At 35.5% G+C, this 19914-nt stretch overlaps 1 protein-coding gene across 1 annotated transcript in view; it reads left to right on the top strand.

The window, feature by feature from the left end:
• Positions 1-7: 7 nt before the first annotated feature.
• Positions 8-19914, top strand: part of LOC117122521 (dmX-like protein 2) — a 34008-nt gene continuing 14101 nt past the window's right edge. The window contains exons 1-19 of the mRNA XM_033268107.1: positions 8-758; positions 1251-1397; positions 1831-2041; positions 2894-4984; positions 5549-5608; positions 5721-5809; positions 6188-6376; positions 7009-7106; positions 7437-9460; positions 9990-10259; positions 10781-10944; positions 12099-12333; positions 12461-12665; positions 13017-13134; positions 13238-13348; positions 13859-13897; positions 14524-14565; positions 16677-16810; positions 19140-19172. Coding sequence (XP_033123998.1) covers positions 9-758; positions 1251-1397; positions 1831-2041; positions 2894-4984; positions 5549-5608; positions 5721-5809; positions 6188-6376; positions 7009-7106; positions 7437-9460; positions 9990-10259; positions 10781-10944; positions 12099-12333; positions 12461-12665; positions 13017-13134; positions 13238-13348; positions 13859-13897; positions 14524-14565; positions 16677-16810; positions 19140-19172 — 7010 coding nt within the window. The 5' untranslated portion in view covers position 8. The remainder of the gene's footprint in view (positions 759-1250; positions 1398-1830; positions 2042-2893; positions 4985-5548; positions 5609-5720; positions 5810-6187; positions 6377-7008; positions 7107-7436; positions 9461-9989; positions 10260-10780; positions 10945-12098; positions 12334-12460; positions 12666-13016; positions 13135-13237; positions 13349-13858; positions 13898-14523; positions 14566-16676; positions 16811-19139; positions 19173-19914) is intronic.

Genomic DNA, 19914 nt, shown 5'->3' with positions numbered 1-19914 from the left:
AAGTCTGTATGCTTTCAAAACATATAAATGGAACATTAAACCAATGGGAGATTAGTTTTGCTGAAACTTCAAAGTTTCAAACGGTGCTGAGCGTGTCGCATAAATCACGCTGTTGTGGACATCGTTTCCGCTTGAATGACCTGCAGTGTCATCCTATACTACCACTTTTATTAACCACTTCACATCACAATCTGCCACAGGTGGAAGTAGATCCTGAGATCATGCAGGGTCACACCAGACGTGGCTCCGTAACAGCTCGGAGAACCTCCTTAATGAGAAGATCTAGCTCGATTAGTCTCTTTGGTAAAAGTATACTCTCAGAGTCTGAACATGTAAGGCTATCAGCTCTTTACAACTCTACTTTAGAGGGAGCTAGCCGTGATAACTTTGATAGTGATGAAGTGGTTGTCCCAGATGCTCTGATGGAGAAACTTAACAGCGAAATGAACTGGCCTGATATGAGTGCTCCGACCGGTTTGTGCAGCGAACTGATTCTATGGCGAGTCTTCCCTGTCGGACCGCTATCAAAATCTGGTGGTGTAATGGAGTTAGCACGTATTAACTCGCCATTCTTGAATGCCTTTTCTCACGTTGCTTGGCTTCCCTGTCTTCTACCAAGTTCCTGTCTTGGTCTTTCATCAAATTCTCCTAGTGCTTGTTTTGTGGCATCAGATGGATATACGCTACGTGTTTTTCAAGCTGTTATAGATGCCAGGACACTTTTAGCAGAGGTTTCTCCAAATAGTGATCAGTTTGAGGTAACATATACTTAAAGTTATCATGATTTTTATTTGATCAAACAATGCCTCTACATACATAAAACATCAAATATTTACAAGATGATCTGCTAAAACTGAGCCAGTGAAAATATAAGGCAGGTCATGAGAGAGAATTAATAATAATTTTATTATTTGTGTCAGATCCAACAGTTTTTGTACTGAAGCATGAGTGGTTTTTAGGGACCTATCTGAAGGTTCTAGGAGAGATGGTCGATGGGTGTTCCCATATTGTGTGGGTGTTTTTAATTTTAATCTCTTATGTAAGTGGGCTTAAACTTACATAAGAGATTAAAGGTTCTGCCACTGATTATTTGTTATTGTTGTTATCTTCATTTTTGAGACTTAATTGCACCAAAAATTCACAACCAATGTTTTGTGGTGCCTTCCCACGATATTGATGTTTAATTGTTAATGCTTGTATTTTTACTTTGTGTTGCAATGTATGAATTTATATATTTTTGATTAACCTAGGGTTACCTAAGCAGTAGTTCACCACTCAGCACAGTGCTAAATCCTGACTTAGCCAAGAATGCTGAAGGTTTGAATGTAATTAGCTTGCAATCAACTGCAAGACCTGGCTGTGTCATTGAACTTGAGAAACTTAATAATGCAAAGCAGGTAGGTTTGCATCATTAATCAAAGTTATAACTCATATACTGTATTGCAAAATATGTCTTATGTGAGAACACCTCTAAAAATAGATTGAACAGTCTGTCACAGACATTTATACACTGTGATCAAATAGTAGACAAGTCCTCATTTTCATTCATGGCTACATTGTGTAAAGAACCTACATAAAGCTTTCAAATCTATAATTCGTAATGACCACAACACTTGCATATGTTATTTTCTTATGTGGGACTATGTATCATCACTATATTTTACAGTTTATGGTGCATTTTCAGAAGAGAATAACTATTTTTTTAAATGGTAGTGCACAAATACTGTATTCACATGAAGCGGAGAAGGTTGCTCTTTTGCCTGATTGATTCTGTATAAATAAAATAAATAAAAATAACAGAAAAAAACAAAATCACTTTTTTTTTCTCAGAATTGGCAGAATGTCCAATTGATGCATGCCTTCCAGCACCAGTTCATCTTTGGCAACCAGACACAAGATTTCACAGCCAGTACCAGCCTTCCACAACCCAATCAGTTTGAAGAACAATTTTTTCTAGTTGTCATGGAGAGGAAGGTGTCTGGAGTGTCAGTCATACACATGTGGTACATCCACCTCAGTACTGAAGTTATGAAGAATACAGGTTAAAATTCAATTTTGTTTTTCACACTTATTTTTTGGTACCACATGTATTCTTTCCACCATCATTACCATTGTCAAAGAGGTTATGTATTATTGTTTGTCCTTCCAGGCTTATGGTTTGGGACCTTGTCCTCAGAAAAGAAATGGTCCAAAAGTACTTCGGCGGAGGTACTCCGATCAGTTTCATTTCGTTTTATTTCGTTTTGGTTATTTCGTCTTGTACTGTAAACCATTAAACAACAAACAGTAACAACCAAGACAGGATGGCCAACAGCGAAGAATCAAACGATAAACAGGGACTCCACATAAAACAACATAAAATACAAAACATGCTGATAACAGAATAATATTAATAATGATAATAATAAAAATAATAATAATATAATAGTAATACTGTAATAATAATGATAACATTACATTAATATAAAAAATCATAATAAATGCAAAAGATTATTTAATTTGCAATTTACAGTACAAAATGTCAGTTGATTCCAACTTTTAGTAGCCGATCTAGTCGCCATGTCTTCCTAATGCATAAATGTTGAATCATAATGTATGGTAAAATGCCAGTAGTTGTAAAAAATAGTGAGTTTCGAGTTTTTTAGAGAGCAACATTTGAGTAGTCATCTCACACGTAAGACATGCACAGAAAGATTCATCCACAGAACCGTTCAAACAACATTCATTTTTGGCCGGACATGCTTAGACCTCATCTTACAATGTTAACAGGCTCTGAAGTGGTTAACACTATGTTTCAGGCCCAGTTGCAAGCACTTAATGGCATAGTAGTTAAAGTATTGTGCTGTTGAAATTCCTTGGTTTATCATAAATATAATTTTTTTTTCTGTTGTAGTTCCTCGAGGAAATACATTTGAAGATGATGATGATGACGACATTCCTGTAGTTGATTCCTCCTCTGACTCTTCAAGAGGCAATAGCCCAACGAATTTCAAAACAATACCACCAGGGCAGCAGACCTCCACAAGGATGAAGATTTATTCTCGTAAAGTTTGCAGTCAGAGACTAGAACTTCCAGCTGGCATCGAGGTGATCAGCGCAGCACCTGCAGCAGGCCATCTCAGTTCCTCATCAATTTACCCCTCCTGTTCTGCTCCTTACCTGTTCTCCACTGCATGCTCTGATGGAAAGGTACGTTTCTGGAAGTGTGATGTTCAGGAAGAAGGTGACCTAGACCAGAGGTTCTATGAGGATTCAGATTTGGGAAAAGAGATGCATTCTGATACCAAAAACAGTAACCCATTTGTGAGTGCTTTTTACCAGTGGACAGAATGGGTCTTAGAAGCAGAAGATAAGGTAGACAGCTCAGTAGTTATTCAAGGAAAACCACTGACTGTTAGCTGTGCTTACAACGGCCGCATTGGTTGCGCTTATGAAATGAAGAACTCTGACAAAAAACTGGCAGTGGTGATCTATGAATCGGAATCAACTGGTGGTTCTGAGTGGCTGAAAGAGGACACACTCTATCTGAGTGATGTCTCAACTCCAGATCCACAACCCAACTCTGATATATTAACAGAGGAGAACATTAGCTATAAAACCATGAAAAGGAGTTCCAAGGTTAATGATTTTGTTGAACTTGATAATGATTTTGGTCTGATTGGGCCCAGTTTGAGGCCTCGCAAAGCTCAAGCTAGGTCCAAACACTCTAAAGCTATTTCTATACAACTTGCTTGGGTTTCAAAGGAGGATGGTTCACATATGCTTACAGTTGGTGTTGGTGGAAAGATGTTGATCTATGCAAAATCCTTTGGAGATGTTCCAGATGATCAAGATGTTCGACGGTTTCGAAGTTACTCTGGGGATCCAAGTCACCTTCCTGTCAAGCAGAACATCAGTCCTTCTCTTCTACACAAAAGTATGGTAAAACCGAAATGGCAACTTTTGAGAACAGTAGGCCTCTCATCAGTTGATGGCCTTCCACCACTTTCTAAAATGCTGGCTTGGGTCAGAGCCGGAATCCTTGTTGTCGGGCTAGAAAATGAAATGCATGTCTATTCGCAATGGAAGAGTGAAGATAAAATTAAGAAAGTAGAAGAAGATAAATCTGGAATGCTTTCAAAGAACCCCAGTAATTCCCTCGGTATGAATCTGTCTGTTAATATCCAGACACTACCAATGAGCAAGACAGACCGAGAAAAGTCTTATGCAGACATGACAGAACTAGCCAATGATGATTCAAAAGTAGGCACAGATGCAGAAGAAGATAAAGAAGCAGTGTCTTATGATTGTGGTTTGTTCGAGACAGCGTACAATGCTTCACCAGTCCTCCCCCAGTACCATCCAAAACAGTTAATGGAACTGTTAAATTGCGGTAAGATCAGACGTGTAAAAGCAATTCTGGCACATCTTGTTAGGTGCATTGCTGGGGAGAGTGCATTACGCAAAGCTTTGATGCAAGGCGACGATGGAGACACTGAGAAACAGTCCAGCAAATTGATGAGGCAAGTTTCTCTTGGAACAAGTCCAACAGAACCGGTTAGGCTAGAAGATGAACGAATGAGGCTCGACTACATAGAAATCAATGCTATCCCGCCACTACCATTGTACGCTCTAATTGCCGTAGACAGCACAGATTCCACCCAGACTTCTAAAACAAAACGAGAATCAACAATTGGTGTAGAAACCATGCCAAAATCAGAAGACTCAACAGATTACTCTGATCTCTTCTCCACACCGACACTTGATGAATACGACCATTCAAACTGGGAGGGCACTCACAATCGAGATCGGGCAAACGACATCTCAGCAAAGATGCGCGATCCTTCGCATTTTGAGATTGCTCAGGCTAGGCTATTGACCAATCACCTTACACATACTCATCTTCCACGGTTAACTAGCCTGGATCAGATGCACCTGTTGGCTCTGGCAGATACTGTAGCTTCAGTGAAGACAGAGATGACAGTTGGCAGTACTGCAAGTGCAGGTTAGTGCTTTTTTCAGTACTATAGGAAGGATTCAGTGGCATATCCAGGGGTGCTCTGGCATTTTGTTTTGAACTTCGCCCCTCTATTTAAACAATCCAAAATTAAAGTATCAGCTATGTATGACATTTTTCACTGTCTTTGAAAAGCATGTGACTCAACACTTAAAAAAATTAATGTACTATATAATAATAGATTACCATGGTTTTTTCATGGCAAATATATATTAACCTCATTCTGTGTTAATTGCAGCTAGTGTAATATCCTACAGAAGTTTATTATGAATCAACTAGACCTTGATGTTACATAAACTATGACTTAGTCATGGGAATTAATAGTTATATAACCAATGTGATAAAGAACCAGGTTAATAAAACTAGTGATCTAATGTTTACCATTGTTAATGACAAATAACAGTAATCTGCAATAATTTTTTTTAGAAAGATGCTCTATTTTACTTTTATACTGATATATATTATAATATTTTTGAAAATTATATAAATTTATTTATAATTATATAAAATCCAGTAAGTTAATCTGGTTTTCAAAACGTTTTTCGTTAACAGCAATTGGCAAAGAAGGAGCAGGATATGCCAGCAAAGGCAATGCAGACTCAACTCATGCTGGTAAATGTCCCATCTTGCTACTTATAAATATGTGATATAATAATTCAAATAATAAACACTTATTGTTTTTTATGTTACATATAGTCCAATTCAAGCAATGTATATTTTTCAGGAGAAACCCTTGATGAATGCGGTGTCCGCTTTCTATTAGCTATGCGATTCCATACATGTCTTCTGAAGTCTCTGCCACTTAGACAACAGGTAATTTTGACCAGTGAGAATGACTTGTTGATTGATTACTATTTAGACATAAATTTAAACATAAAACATAAAAAGAACACAACACTATGCATTTATAAGAACATGTCACTGACTCATTCTTTTATTCAAAGATACTGGGTCTGTTGATCTAATATTAATAACCTTGAATTATAAAACTCATTATTTTAATTGCTACTTTGAAATTCCTTGCCTAGGCCCATAAATTTGCTTGTAATCAATTTTTTGTATTTTTAATATCTGTCTTAATGCATGTTGATAACTTATTGAATTTGTTAATGAGAGGAATATTTTTTTTCTGATGCAGTAGTTGACTTTCGTAGTTCTTAAACAATAAAATAATGTTATTTCTTCATATAGATTAGCTTGAAGCGCCAGGGCCTAGCTACATGTCACTATGCATGGGCTTTCCATTCTGAGGCTGAAGAGGAGCTCTTAGGCCTCATTCCAGGCATGCAGAAAGGAGAGCCTACTTGGGATGAACTGAGAGCCATGGGGCTGGCATGGTGGGTCAGGAGTAATGTGACATTACGCCGTACCATAGAAAAGGTATTTTAGTATAGAGAAACTAACGACTAGACTGAAGCTGCGTTTACACCAAAGCCTAGATCTGGTCCAGACAAAAAAATTCTGAAAAATGGGTTCAGTGGTAAAGAATAGGACGGTTCACATCAAATTTGTATGATTTCCAATCCCGATGGATCTGAGAGCCATTTGTATTGTGTACGTTTTTTATGTTAGACCAATCAGCAACGAGTTTGGTTGGTTGGTACGCATACATACTTGACCCCAAATAGCCGTGTTCTGTGCGCCATGTAAACGCAGTGTTCAAAAAATGTAACAATTTAGGATTTTTTTGTCCAGGTTTCGGACCGTATCCAGGCTTGATGTGAAAGTAGCATAATTGTTTTAAGATTTAAGGTTATTTTGGCTGTTATTGTCTAGCATTCGCTAGTTTCAGTCCTCATTTTGTTTATCTGACTTTTTACTTCAAGTATTCTCCTTGTTAGAAAATACATTAAGAAAATGCATTAAAAATCCAAATTTGACTTTCCTATGAAATATACAGTATGTACATGCATACATACCAGTACATACATTCTTGCATACATACATAACTTATTTTTTGTTTTAAAGTTGATATAAATTTTTTTTTTACGTATTTATCATATTTATATTAGGTTGCTAAGTCACAGTTCCAGGCCAAAAAGGACCCATTAGATGCAGCCCTATTCTACCTAGCAATGAAGAAAAAAACTGTTGTTTGGGGTTTGTACAGGTAAGTGATCAATAGGTCATGCAACTTAATGTTTTGTTTTGTATTCATTTTAATAATTCGTATCATAATCCTGTGATTGACTGTTGTGGGGTATCTTAGCCTTGCGTATGCACAGTTGTGTTCCAACCACAAATTTCATATGCTTTACCGTTTATTTGTTTTATTAATTGTTAAACTCTATTTACCGATGGTAATCCTAACAGCAATGGGCCCTTCACAAGAAACACACATTCCATTTGAAGTTAGTGAAAGATTATCTTTTAATACCATTAATTGTTGTCATTAATTGATGTCATTCTTTATATTATGATTTTTTTACTTGTTTTTTAGGTCCGTCAAAGACGCCCGAATGACTAGTTTCTTTGGTAATGATTTCTCTAAAGACAGGTGGCGTAAGGCTGCCCTCAAAAACGCTTATGCCCTTCTCGGAAAACAGAGGTTCAACCATGCAGCTGCATTTTTTCTTCTTGCCGGTTCCTTAAAAGATGCAATAGAGGTCTGCTGTAATAACTTAGGTGATATTCAATTGGCCATTGTGATTGCTCGTCTGTATGAAGACAATATGCAAGTTCCATTAAGCTATAAAAAAATCTTGATGGAGAGCGTATTTGGATGTGACTTGGAAAGAAATCCTTTACCTAAAAAGACAGTCTGTCCAGACCCATTCCTGCGCAGCATTTCATATTGGGTTCTCAAAGAGTATACGCTAGCCCTGGAAACACTGCTGCGGGAACCAGAAAGCATGGTTTCAGACCAGCCGGCTGTGAAAGGTGATCATTACGACTCACCACATGGCAATCCAGATGTCTTCAATTTCTATAACTATTTGCGAACACACCCACTTCTGATCAGACGCCATTTGGCGGGGCAGGATCGCCCAGCTGCTGGTGCTTCTGTGCTGATCACAGGATTTGGAAAGGGTGGTGGACAGGTTGCCAACCAAGGAGATCATGTCATTGAAGATGAGATCACCCCAGAAGAGCGCAGGCTGTTTTTTGCCACAGCACATGCACACTCTGAAGCAGGTTGCCCACTACTTGCCCTTGAAGTACTTACTAAACTACCGAAGGTCAAAGCCAAGTCAGAGGTGGTGGCTAAGGAAACAGAATCGCTTGTGGATTCTGGAAATGAATCGATTAGTAAAGAGATGATTACTAGCGGTGTCTTTAGTGGATTTGCAGAAAGTGAACTTAAACGTGATGGCTCAAAAGACAGTGCTATAGAATTTGACTGGAGTCAACCAGTCACAAATGCTCTTGATAAAGGAGGGGGTTCTGCTATAGACTGGGGTGCACCCACAGTCCCTGAATTTGAAGAGGAATTTGATTTAAAGTGGGATGATGAAGAGGATGAGGATGAGGAAGAGGGTACAGAGGAATCAAAATCTACAGAACCAAATATAAAGAATGAAACCAAAGATGAAGATGCAAAGAGCACCACTTCAGACGGAAGCACCGTCAGCGGTAGTCCATCAGTTGATATCTTAGCCCAACAACAAAAGTTCAAATCTTGTCTTAAGATCATGATGGAAGAATTGAGAACACTTGCAACAGGTTTTGAAGTTGAAGGAGGGCAGCTAAGATACCAGCTTTATCAGTGGCTTGAGAGGGAAGTGGAGATACTGAAATTATTATGCAATTATACTGGAGATGGACTCATGGTTGTTGACGAAGAGGCTGGTATCTTAAGTGACGGTGAAGATGATCTTACAGACAGCTCACAAGCTCTTCATGAGCTTATCAGAGCTGAGATGGTTGATTTTGAAGCAAGGTTAAAAAGGGCAGAGAGACGTAAATCATGGCTTAAGAAAAACCACCATCTTCTTAGGACTTTGTTTAGCTATGCTACCCACTATGGGTTGAATGGTGGTGGATTAACATCCGTTTGTATGGAACTGGTGCTTTTGATGCAAGAGGTGCAACAGGAGCGGCGCACACAGCAGCAACTGCACTTGCGCATCCCGCTTCCAACGACATTACCATTATTATCTGCAAGTATCGCTAACTGTAAGACAGTAGTTGCAGATCCAATCATGTTCCTTCGAAGTCTCACCCATGACGTTCTTCAAACAATCCTTGAGTTTACGTCGCCACCGCGGCAGAACAAGAATGTTAATAAGGTGATGACTCTTCACAGACTCTGCGTTGCTCTTGCTGCATGCTTTTATGAAAGTCTTTGCGACAGTGAAACTTTTAGTCCTGCCGTTAGTCAGACTAAATTTGGTGGCATGGATGTTTATGATGGTCGCAATTTGAATTTTGTCTTTCGCTCTGGACATCTTGTCTGTGTCAGTAAGCGGCGACGTATTAGTGAAGAAACAGCAAAGATTACCTCTGCACCGTCAAAATGGCCAGGTATAGTAAATAAAACTATTCAGGTGTCTATTCAAATGGTGATGATGAAGATAATAAATTTAATAATGACATGATAGTGATTATAGTGCCATTTCCAAAATTATAGACTGTATGTTAGTCAAATATGCTTACAAGCTTTCCATGCAGATCATGTGCGGATCCAGTAGGGGGCATGTTGGGGCTACAACTAAATTTTAAAATTTCAATGCATACTGTATATTTAAATAACACTACTCACTTATCTATTCTGAAAATGTTGTGCCCCAATCCCCCATTTGAAAATTTCTGGATCTGCCCTTGCAGATGGTATTTGAGTTTGGAAGTTGTAAAAATTTTGATATGAAATTCCATTGCAGATTTAATGTTTGGATTGATTTTTATCTAAAAAAAATTATGAGAATGGTGGGTGGTAGTAGCCATTTCATTTAGGTTTAGCATTTAGGCAGCATATAGTAAGTAGATAAATATTCATTCAATTTATTTTGTGATATGTTAGCACTATTATAACGGATGATGATTTTTTTTTAAGGTGTCACCCAGCTACAGACACTTCTCGCTCAAGAAAAAGATGAAGATATTCCTAAAGCTTATATTCAACTTTGTGAGGGTCTCCTAGCTATCTATATAAGTCTGCTGGTTCATGCACTGACCACAAACAACTGCAATGAACTGTACCGTCTGATGGCTCATAAAATTGACCAATCAATGTGGGCAGCTGTCTTTGGAGGCGGAGCCAAGATACGTAAGCAACCTAAGCAGCAGCCTACGTCACTGGCATCATCACCAAGTCCTAACACAGGTGAGAATTGAAATTACTGTACAGTGCTCACCATCTATTCTCAGACTCGTGTTGAAAAAGTATTTTTCTTTTTTTTTTTCTTTTTTTTTTTGATGTGTTATTAAATGTTGGATAAATAAAATTGAATATAGAATATAGGTGTTTCAATATATGAAAATGTACAAATACAAATCATCACTTTTAGTTTAATATACATTAAAATCATATATTTTAAAATTAAAATGAGCTAATATGTTATTTACTACTGTACTTGTGTGACCCAGATTAAGTTTTTTCTCTAATTTACAGACTTTTACTTAACAAATTATTAAATCAGTTACTGGCCATTTCAATCACAAATATTACTGGCTAGAAAATTAATAAGTATTTGTTTGCTATTTTTTTTTTTTGAAAACATAATTTACTATTGTATACGAAGTATTGAACTTAATTGTATATTAACCCAATACAGACAGTATATTTTTAGTTTATTGAGCAAGTAATTATGAAAATTTCATGGTATAACATATTGGTTTTGATAGGTAATAGCAATCATGCAGATAATCGGCGCAACAGCCTGTATATGAGAGTGCTTGGTAGAGCAAGCCGAGGCCGTGGACCAGCGCCCAAGTCAGACGAAAAGTCTACATATCGTGAAAAGTTTATACCACCTGAAAGCAGCGTCATTGACTTCTTAATGTTAAAGGTGAAAATGCATTATTGTATGTAAGGGAGTATTCTGGGGGTTAGATTTACGCCAATAGAGTAAAGTCTGTATGGTCTAACGGTATGATACTCGCCTTGATAGTGAGAGGCTTCAGGTTCAAATCCTGCAACAGACACTTTTTTATAAACTTAAAAAAGCAAACTTTCTGTCGAAGGGCAATAATTAATATGATTGTAACATCTTTAGTTTTTATCTGAGCACTGTTGTTATTACGCTCTAGCGTAAAAGCTTATCAACCCATAAAGCATTATCGCAAGATGGTTTGAGAAAGAAACTTGTTTTGGATATTAAGCAACCAAACAAGAATGCATTTGTCAAAAATATTTACATACCAGGAATTGATCTTAATAATATCTAAAAATGTCTATATCAATATTGAACCTACTATATTGGTTTTATTCCTTAATTATAGATATACAGTAATCTTCCCATGAGCCAACAAACAAGAATATTCTATTATTAAGTTTATTCATATAGAAAGATATTTTTTAAATTTTCCAATTTTGTTTTCTATCGCAAATGATCCATTAATATGGGATGTGTAGTAGCTTGATGATTAAGATGTCTGCCTTCCAAATCCTAGGCTCCTTTGTTCCATTCTTGGATTTTTTCTTGCTAAAAAACTAAGAAAACATCTCAACTTCCTAAGCCTCATAAATGAGACTTAGTATAAGCCTCACTTTATGTTTATAATAATGTTCTTGAATAAGCACCACACTTAAGGCCTGTTTACACTATGACGATAACGATTTGTTGTGTATACGATAAAAAAATATTTTCACAAATAAAATCAAGTGACGTCATAATGGGGAAAACGATAAAATCGTATCATTTTTTCATGATTATGACATCATTTGATTTGTGGAATTATTTTTCTATCGTATACATGATAAATCGTTATCGAATCGTGCTAGTGTGATTACTTCTCTTATTTCTTTTATTTTCTATATAAACAATTGCTTTTTTGCTTTTTATCGTTGATTGTTGTTGTCATAGTGTAAACATGCCTTAACTCCACAGTCCTTATTAGAGCATACTCAATAAATCAATTGAATTAATTAAAAATATTCATGTTTTTCATGTCAAACTGTTTGTTAACCATAAAAAATATTCTTTATCTAATATTTTCGTAGCCATATGTAAAAGCTATTGAGGAGGGCATTGGTTACGATTCAGCTGAGAGCGAGGCATCTGATGATGACGATTACTACGACGAATCAGAGAAAGTCAAATCCACCTTTGACCTTGGAGAGAAAGAACATAGTGACTTTAACTCTTACAGTTGGTGTTTAATGCGGTTTGTTATAGTTCAGCTGACGTTGGACAAGATGGAGAAATTCCTGCCTGTTGGTGGCATTGAGCTTGCTGGTAGGGTTCCAAATCATATAATTTCCTTCTTTTTTTTTTTATTTAAATGGGTTTAATAATTAAGACATCCTAAGTCTATACTAAGATAAACAAACAAAAATATAATATTGGTTGATTACTTTTTTAGAATTACCTGTTTCATCGCCGTTACTTCACTCGATTCTTAAGTTACTTGAACAGTGGATTCAAGCATTAGAGTACAAGTTGGAACTTTTCTCTGGCCCGCCAGATGACTATATACCAGATTGTATGGGTGTTGGTATCAGCAACACCACTGGTCCTGCAATACTCAAATACAAAGCTATCTTAGAACCTGAAAACACTCCATTCTTGTAAGCTAGATTTGATATTTTTATTAATCTTACTTTTTATTTAGTTATTAATGCATAGTTTATTTTCATTGTACATATGTTTTAGATTAATAATTAACATTAATATTATAGTTCCCTCTTTTTCTATTTTTTTGTATTGCTTTTGTGATTGCTGTAAATGTCTATGTGAAGGCCCCATGATCGTCAGCATATTGCTGTTTTTAGTCACCCTCAGTAAAAAAAGTTGAATAAAAATTAAACTAATTATTAAAAATACAATACTATAAGCATATCTTTAGATCTCAATAATGTTTATATCTTTATATCCTTAGTTTATGATAGAATTTGTATCACCTTCTCAATTGATTTCAGGTGTGATAAGCGTGAAGCTTTGCCGGCTAAACGTCTTTGGAACTTCCTTGTCCGTCAAGAGAAAACACAAGACACTTTTATCAAGTATATATTTAAGAAGAAAACACCGCTAGAACAGGTAGGCCGAGAAATATGCCATTCGTCTCTAAAATAATACAATTAAATATATATTTTTTTAAAATTGTTTTTAACATTTTTTAAATGGTTACAATTCTTTTCAGATTGACACTACTATGGGAACATATCCTGAGCAATCAAATAAGGAGCAACGTGTACATGTTGGTGTCATCCACAAGGAACCAGAAAAAATATCTGCATTCTGTTTCAATCAGGTAAACATGAGTGTTTATAGTAAATAGTAATTTTTTTAATAGTATTGCGTGTTGACAGGTCTTACATTGGCACCTGTACACACCCGCATTCCATTGTTTGATGTTAACAGCTTGTAAATGAGGCTATACACAATGCTTTGCAGTTGATCGCATGACGGATTGCTGTGGCAGTTTGATGAAATAATCCCTTTTTTTTGGAATGGCACCATGAGCAACGACTGCTATGATGGTACCATATTTTTTTTAAAAAAACGATAGATTGATGGTGTAATTTTTTTTACTACTTGTAATTTAAAACCATAAATATAGTTATATAGCGCATTACAAAAACTGCTTATAGTGCTTTATGTAAGAAAGAAAGAGAAACGGTACAGTAGATGAAAGTACTAACATAATGGCAATAATGGGATTTACTGCATATGCTTAAAATTTTTTCAAAAATCAATCAGTTATGTCGGTTTTGATTTCTCCCCTTTTCATAATTTTTTCTTCCTGTTTCGTGACTTTTAGGCGGACTGGAAGAATATAACGCAGAATGGAATGTACAAAGTATGATTGTGTTCTCTTTACAGGGTGCTTTGATCTTACTAATGAATGATATAACAGCAAACAAAGAAAAAAATATTTAAGTGAAATGGTTTAAAGGTTCATCTAGACTTTTATTCTGTAATACTTAACTTAAGTCTTTGATTACATATGGCCTAAATATTGTTGCATTTAGAAAACTTAGAATGTGTTTGAACCACTACTCTCTTATTTGCATATCACTTTTGGTTACCTAAATTATTTTGTTGGTATAGCGAGACACAGACTTGTATACGTCACAGAAATATTTTTCTCTCTGTTTGCTGAAAAACGGTCACCTACTGTATGTATACATATTACTGGTGAAATAACAACCTGATTGTACACTAATATCACAGTAGGGCAGGCGAGAGGAAATTTGGAGTTTGGGGGATGAAGATGGCCAAACTCAATAAGAAGCCTAGTTTTAGAATTATTTTGGGATAGGTTACATGCCCCTGTTTTGCACCCAAGCTTGTGAGGCAGCCATCTAGAAGTTGAGGCTGGTCGGCAGACCCTTCCCCTTCATTGGCCTACAAACAAGTGTCACTTAACTAACAGAATTATAGCACTAGTTATGTATTTGTGATTTGTTTTTCTTTTTACCATAGAGGCTTGGTATTTCAACTGCATGGCATAGAACATCATATGAGGTAGACATACTTCTGCATCTGACATTAATGCTTGTTAACAACTCTCAAATAATTTTATCAGTAGTTTTTAAATATAAATTTATAAGTACATGACAATACATTCATTAAAAAAAATCAGTATTTTATAATATTATATAATTATTCCTATCTTTTTGTATGATAAATACACCCTTTTATGCATAGTTACAGCAAAACAGCATTGTTACAGCAAAACAACATCAAATTTTACTAAAAAATTCTGTTCACTCTGCTGACTAAAGAATGATTGAACCATTCAAGCAACATCAAGTGACAAGATTACATAATTAGTGATAACAATTTAAGAATTGCATTTTTTATTTCTATGGAAAATATTTTCAATTAAAAACCCCTTACTTAAATTTACAACTTAAGCAGTTATAATTTTAATTATATTATTTTAAGTTTAATATGTTAGTTTTACACAGAGATTGTATATTTAACAATTGTTTACAAAAGTAGACGCTACCCGCACCAGAAAGCTGGAAGCCGCTAAAATCCTAATCAAATTAAATGATTTAATAAAAAATATTGTTGAAGGGATAACCTATATCAATATTCTCATAGTATTGAATGTTGAAGACACACACAAATCAAGTAAATTTGTAAGGTTCAATCATTCAGGCTCTGATAATTTTCTACAGCATGTTGGTGGTGGTGTGCTTTTGTTTTTTATTATATATTTTTTTGCATTCCTTTACCTTACATGCCTAGTTTTTTTCTCTGTCTTTATCTGTTGAAATCAGCACACACTGCACCATTGTTCTATTGCCAAAACAAAAGGTTTTTTTGTTATTGTTTTTTTTTTTTTTCCTAAATTTCATATAGTGATGCACATTTACCTGATTGAAGTTTCAAAGACAGACTGACTAATTTTAAAGAGTCTTAAAGGCTTCCAGGAATTCATGTTTACTGTATCTTTTGCTAATTGGAATCCCTTTTATCATTATCTTTTTTGAAGCTGAGTTTCCATTTATTCCCTCATCGTGCAATTTAATCTTTTCAGTAATTACTATCTTTTTTCTTCTATTCATACCTCTTCTGTTAGGGTTTCTGTTAATTGCTTTTCTAGGAAGCCTACCTACAGTACTTACGTAACGAAGAGCATCTTAGCTTTTAGTCAGCTATACTGGTGGCAACGACTGTGTGTGTGTGCTGTGCCATGACGATCCTTACAACATCAATCTTCTGTTCAGTTCCATTCGCTGCTTCCCTTGTGTTTCAGGGAAGAAATGGAAGTTTCATTTATAGTGAACTTTCTTTTCCATTGGTCCCTTGTGTAATATTGCCCAAGTGCATGTTTAAACACACTGTACACGTTTCAGAAAAAGAGAAAGGGATTTTCTCCTGTTCGGAGGGGGGCCAGTTGGAAGAAGCTTTCTTAACGCATTCAAGTTTAGTTTGCTGCCATTGTGATATTCATCGCCAGCTGACCTCAGCTGGTGAGAAATAGTAGCCAAAAGAACGTTTCAATTTTCAAGTGGTTCAATAACCTTGTTATAAAATCTTAGTCTAGGCTTCATTCGTGTTCACCATGTTCGCCAATGCTGCATACTGTAATAAGGTTGGTTAGTAGGAACAATATTTTTACTCTACCTGATGTGTTACCTTACTTGATTAATTTGGTTGGGAATCAAACCCACAACCCCCAGTAAACCACTAGACCACCAAGCTTGTGCTTAGTGACTAGTGTTGAATCTGATGCCCAAGTACCAGTAGGTACTGCATTGCTATTCAATGGTATTTTGCGTTGGGTAGCCTTATCACATGACTTCGGCTAGGCCTAACAACGCGGTGTGATAGTAAACCACCTTTTTTGCACACAAACTGCAAAAAATACTGAACACTACTAAAACTTAGGGGATAGGAAAATGCATAGAACATAATTTGACAACATATGATAGAGATGTGAGTAGTTTTCTAGGGACTTCACTTTTTCTTGTATTTACTAACACGGGTACCTTTCGGCTTTGGATTCACTACTTTATGCATTTCATTTTAGAGATTTCCAGTCATACCCTATTAGGAAATATTTGATGGTGTATAATAAAATGCTCATGTTTTGTGTGTTTTTTCACTTTTTTTTTGTCTAGGCTAGTGCTTCGGGGATGGTAGTTTCTACACACAAAGAGATTCTTGAGCTTGACATATCCATGCTGTTAAATCAGAAATCAAGTCTGTGGGTTGATGAGGAGAATGAGGAATCTGTACCCAATTTGAGTAGAAGGTACAGTAATTATATTTGTATTTCGAATTCTGTGTTTATATTGGAGTTAAATTCCCTCCCTCCTGCAATTAAATATATACATTTATATTTCTTAACCAATTTCAAATTGAAATTGGAAATTTTGGCTTGACACCTAAGACCCTGGAGCTATCTCAGTGCAGTGCCAACCTACGAGAACATATACATTCATAGTTATTTTAACCTAGCTAACCCTTATGTGAGTAATACCATGGAACAGTTAAATTACTTTTTAACTGTTCCCAGGTGATACGAAAAGCTGAGCGATTGCTGGAACACAAATCATTTATTGTTATAGTGATAATGATAATAAGAATAATGATAATAAAATAATTGGACAGTTGATTTTAAAAGTTCTTAAAAATATTTAATGATTTGTAACTGACTTGTGACAAATACAAACATTGCTCTGTTATGTGATGGATATAAGAAGCTAGCAATCAAACCCAAATTCAAATATTTTGAATTGTTCTTTTTTGAATTTTTTATTTTCTATTGATGTAATAATATAACAATGAAATTTCTAGAAACTGTTTAATCTCTTAAAAATAATACATGATTTGGTAACAAAATTAATAAAGATGTCAAAGTTCATGTTTGCAATATCGGTACAAGTGTAGGCTGTCTGGTAGTTCATTAAAATTAATTAGTTAATTAACTGGCACACCTCTGCAGTTTAATTAGCAAGAGTAGATCACAATATAGCAATTGTGTTTATTTATGGACCATAATCTGCGTCATAGTTGGAACTGATTTGGCATTATGACGGTCTATAAGACTGTTTATAAGAGTTAATCCATACGTTTTACAAGATTTGACCTCTGGAATGGGACGGCAAGCAATTACCTATGAAGTGGTCACAAATTTAAATTGAATGCCCTCAAGTAGTTTCAGCTTCACATGAATGTCAATGATCAAGTTATATTACACGAGCATATATCATATGGCATCTTCTGTTTAGAGATTTCATAGAATTGACAACAAATTCTGCAAAACACATATTATGCTCTCCATGGATATCTCCATTGAGAATTCAGCAGTATTAACAATTATCTCATTAAATTTTTCATTATCATCATCGTCGTAATCGTTGTTGAAAGTCAGTGGTGACGTCATCATTTTAATCTACATTTATGCACACGCACTTAGCAACCGACCGCGGCCGCAACCCAGCATTGTGTGTTTATGATGTAGCAACCGCTCTACAACCAGCAGTGTAATTAAAGGGGGATGGATGTCACAACTAACTTTTATAGCAATTACAGTCAAGTAATTTTGTACACTATAGGAAATAGAAGCCTTAGGCACCATTATTTCCTTCAAAAATTGCCTTCAGTCTTGCAGGCTTCAAGTAATTTTTTCAGGAAATTCTTCGGCTTCTATTTCCTATAGTGTACTCAAAACCTGACTATAATTGCTTTACTTTTAGTTTTAATAGTTATTTTTATTGTTAGGCCAAGAAAAAGAAATTCTTTTGTTGGCCACATTTTGGGGAATTCCAAAAAATGGGTAGGTCAGTAGAAAAAAAAAAGAAAAAAAATCTAAAATGAGGACTCTCAACTTTGAACATTTTGGGTCAGTCGGGTGTGACCAACACAATAATTTTTTTTTTATTTGGCCTTATTAATATTATATGACCTTTAATTCACTGTCTGAATGGTTGTAAACTCAAATTACATTACTTTTGTATCTTGTTTTTAAAATTTATTAATGAGGCTGGTCCGAGAAAACCTAGCCAGTATAATCCGTTATGAGCCTCACTGGTCCAGAGAAGGAATTTGAAACACAGCTGTTATCAATATTAATATTATGGTTATTATTACTATTATCTTACACTTTATTTCCAATCATTAGAATGGTTTTAAACTTAAATTACATTACTTTTGTATCTCGTTTTTACGATATTAATGAGACTGGTCCGGAAAACCTAGCCAGTCTAATCCGTGAGCCTCACTGGTTTAGAGAAGGACTTTGAAACCCTCAATGTCCAATAAAATTCGATGAGATGTGAAACCTGTGTTTTGGTAAAACCACAAATGCTGTACGTTCTAGCTGCTATGACCAAACTTACGTTTAGCGTACACTGGCAGTGCAACTTTATTGCAACCTCAACTCAATTAGGTGCATGCGACGGATTGTTTTCAACGTTTAAAAAAAACCTAGTTATTCATTCTGAGCTGTTTTTTGTCCAACAAAAATAGCTCAGAATGAAACAAATCCAATGTGAACAGGGGCTTTACAACACACGAAAGACCGAACCCTTCTCCAGTAAATTCAACTCATTATCATGTTTTTAATTTTCTTGGCCTAGGAATATTTCTACTCTGTCTAACAGTTCTAGCTTGTAAGTATATTTTTGAAATATGTGTGTGTCTATATACCAATTGCTTGCTTGTCATCAATTCCAAGCTTGTCCATGCAATATAGCAAAAACTAAAGCTGGTCATAAATAATTGTTGAGGCACCTTGTGATATGTCATGGTATATACAGTACTGTGATTATTTTTGTTTACAGCACTGATTTTTACATTATTTTGGTTGTAGATAGATTATGATATATTAACATACATCTCTTAAATACTATAGTAGTATATAGATTCAATTTACTCTGTAGAGAAATACTGGAAAGAAATTGATTTCTTTGTTTACTGTACTTTAAATTTAAATTTCTTCTGTGGTGGGTATATTGTTGATTACTACTCCTTTTGTACTGTTTTATAATATTTTAGAAAATGTGTATAGATTAGAAATTGTTTAGTGAAAATCTTATGCTATGATTATTAGGAATAGTGTTATTGATTGATCACTTAACGACCTTTAGCTTTGAATATCAAATCTAAATATAAAGTCATTAACATAGAACCAATTAATATTATTTATGACCATCAGCTTTTTGCAGTCTGCTCTTTCCTCAGCTGAATGAAAAAAGCATAGAGGCCTGATGGTTTGATGGTGAAGTGTGCACTCTGCAATCTTGGGCAAATCATACACCCAGCCACCCCTCCCCCCACCCTTTCTCTTCAGCTTAGGTGCTGGTTTAGATGATCTTTGTGGGAAAGCTTACAATTACAACATTTCTGGTTCAA

The sequence above is a fragment of the Anneissia japonica genome, unplaced genomic scaffold (assembly GCF_011630105.1).
Source record: "Anneissia japonica isolate Jap-2015-1 unplaced genomic scaffold, ASM1163010v1 scaffold1889_len2455224_cov183, whole genome shotgun sequence".
NCBI lineage: Eukaryota > Metazoa > Echinodermata > Crinoidea > Comatulida > Comatulidae > Anneissia > Anneissia japonica.
This window is presented reverse-complemented; position numbering and strand designations above follow the sequence as displayed.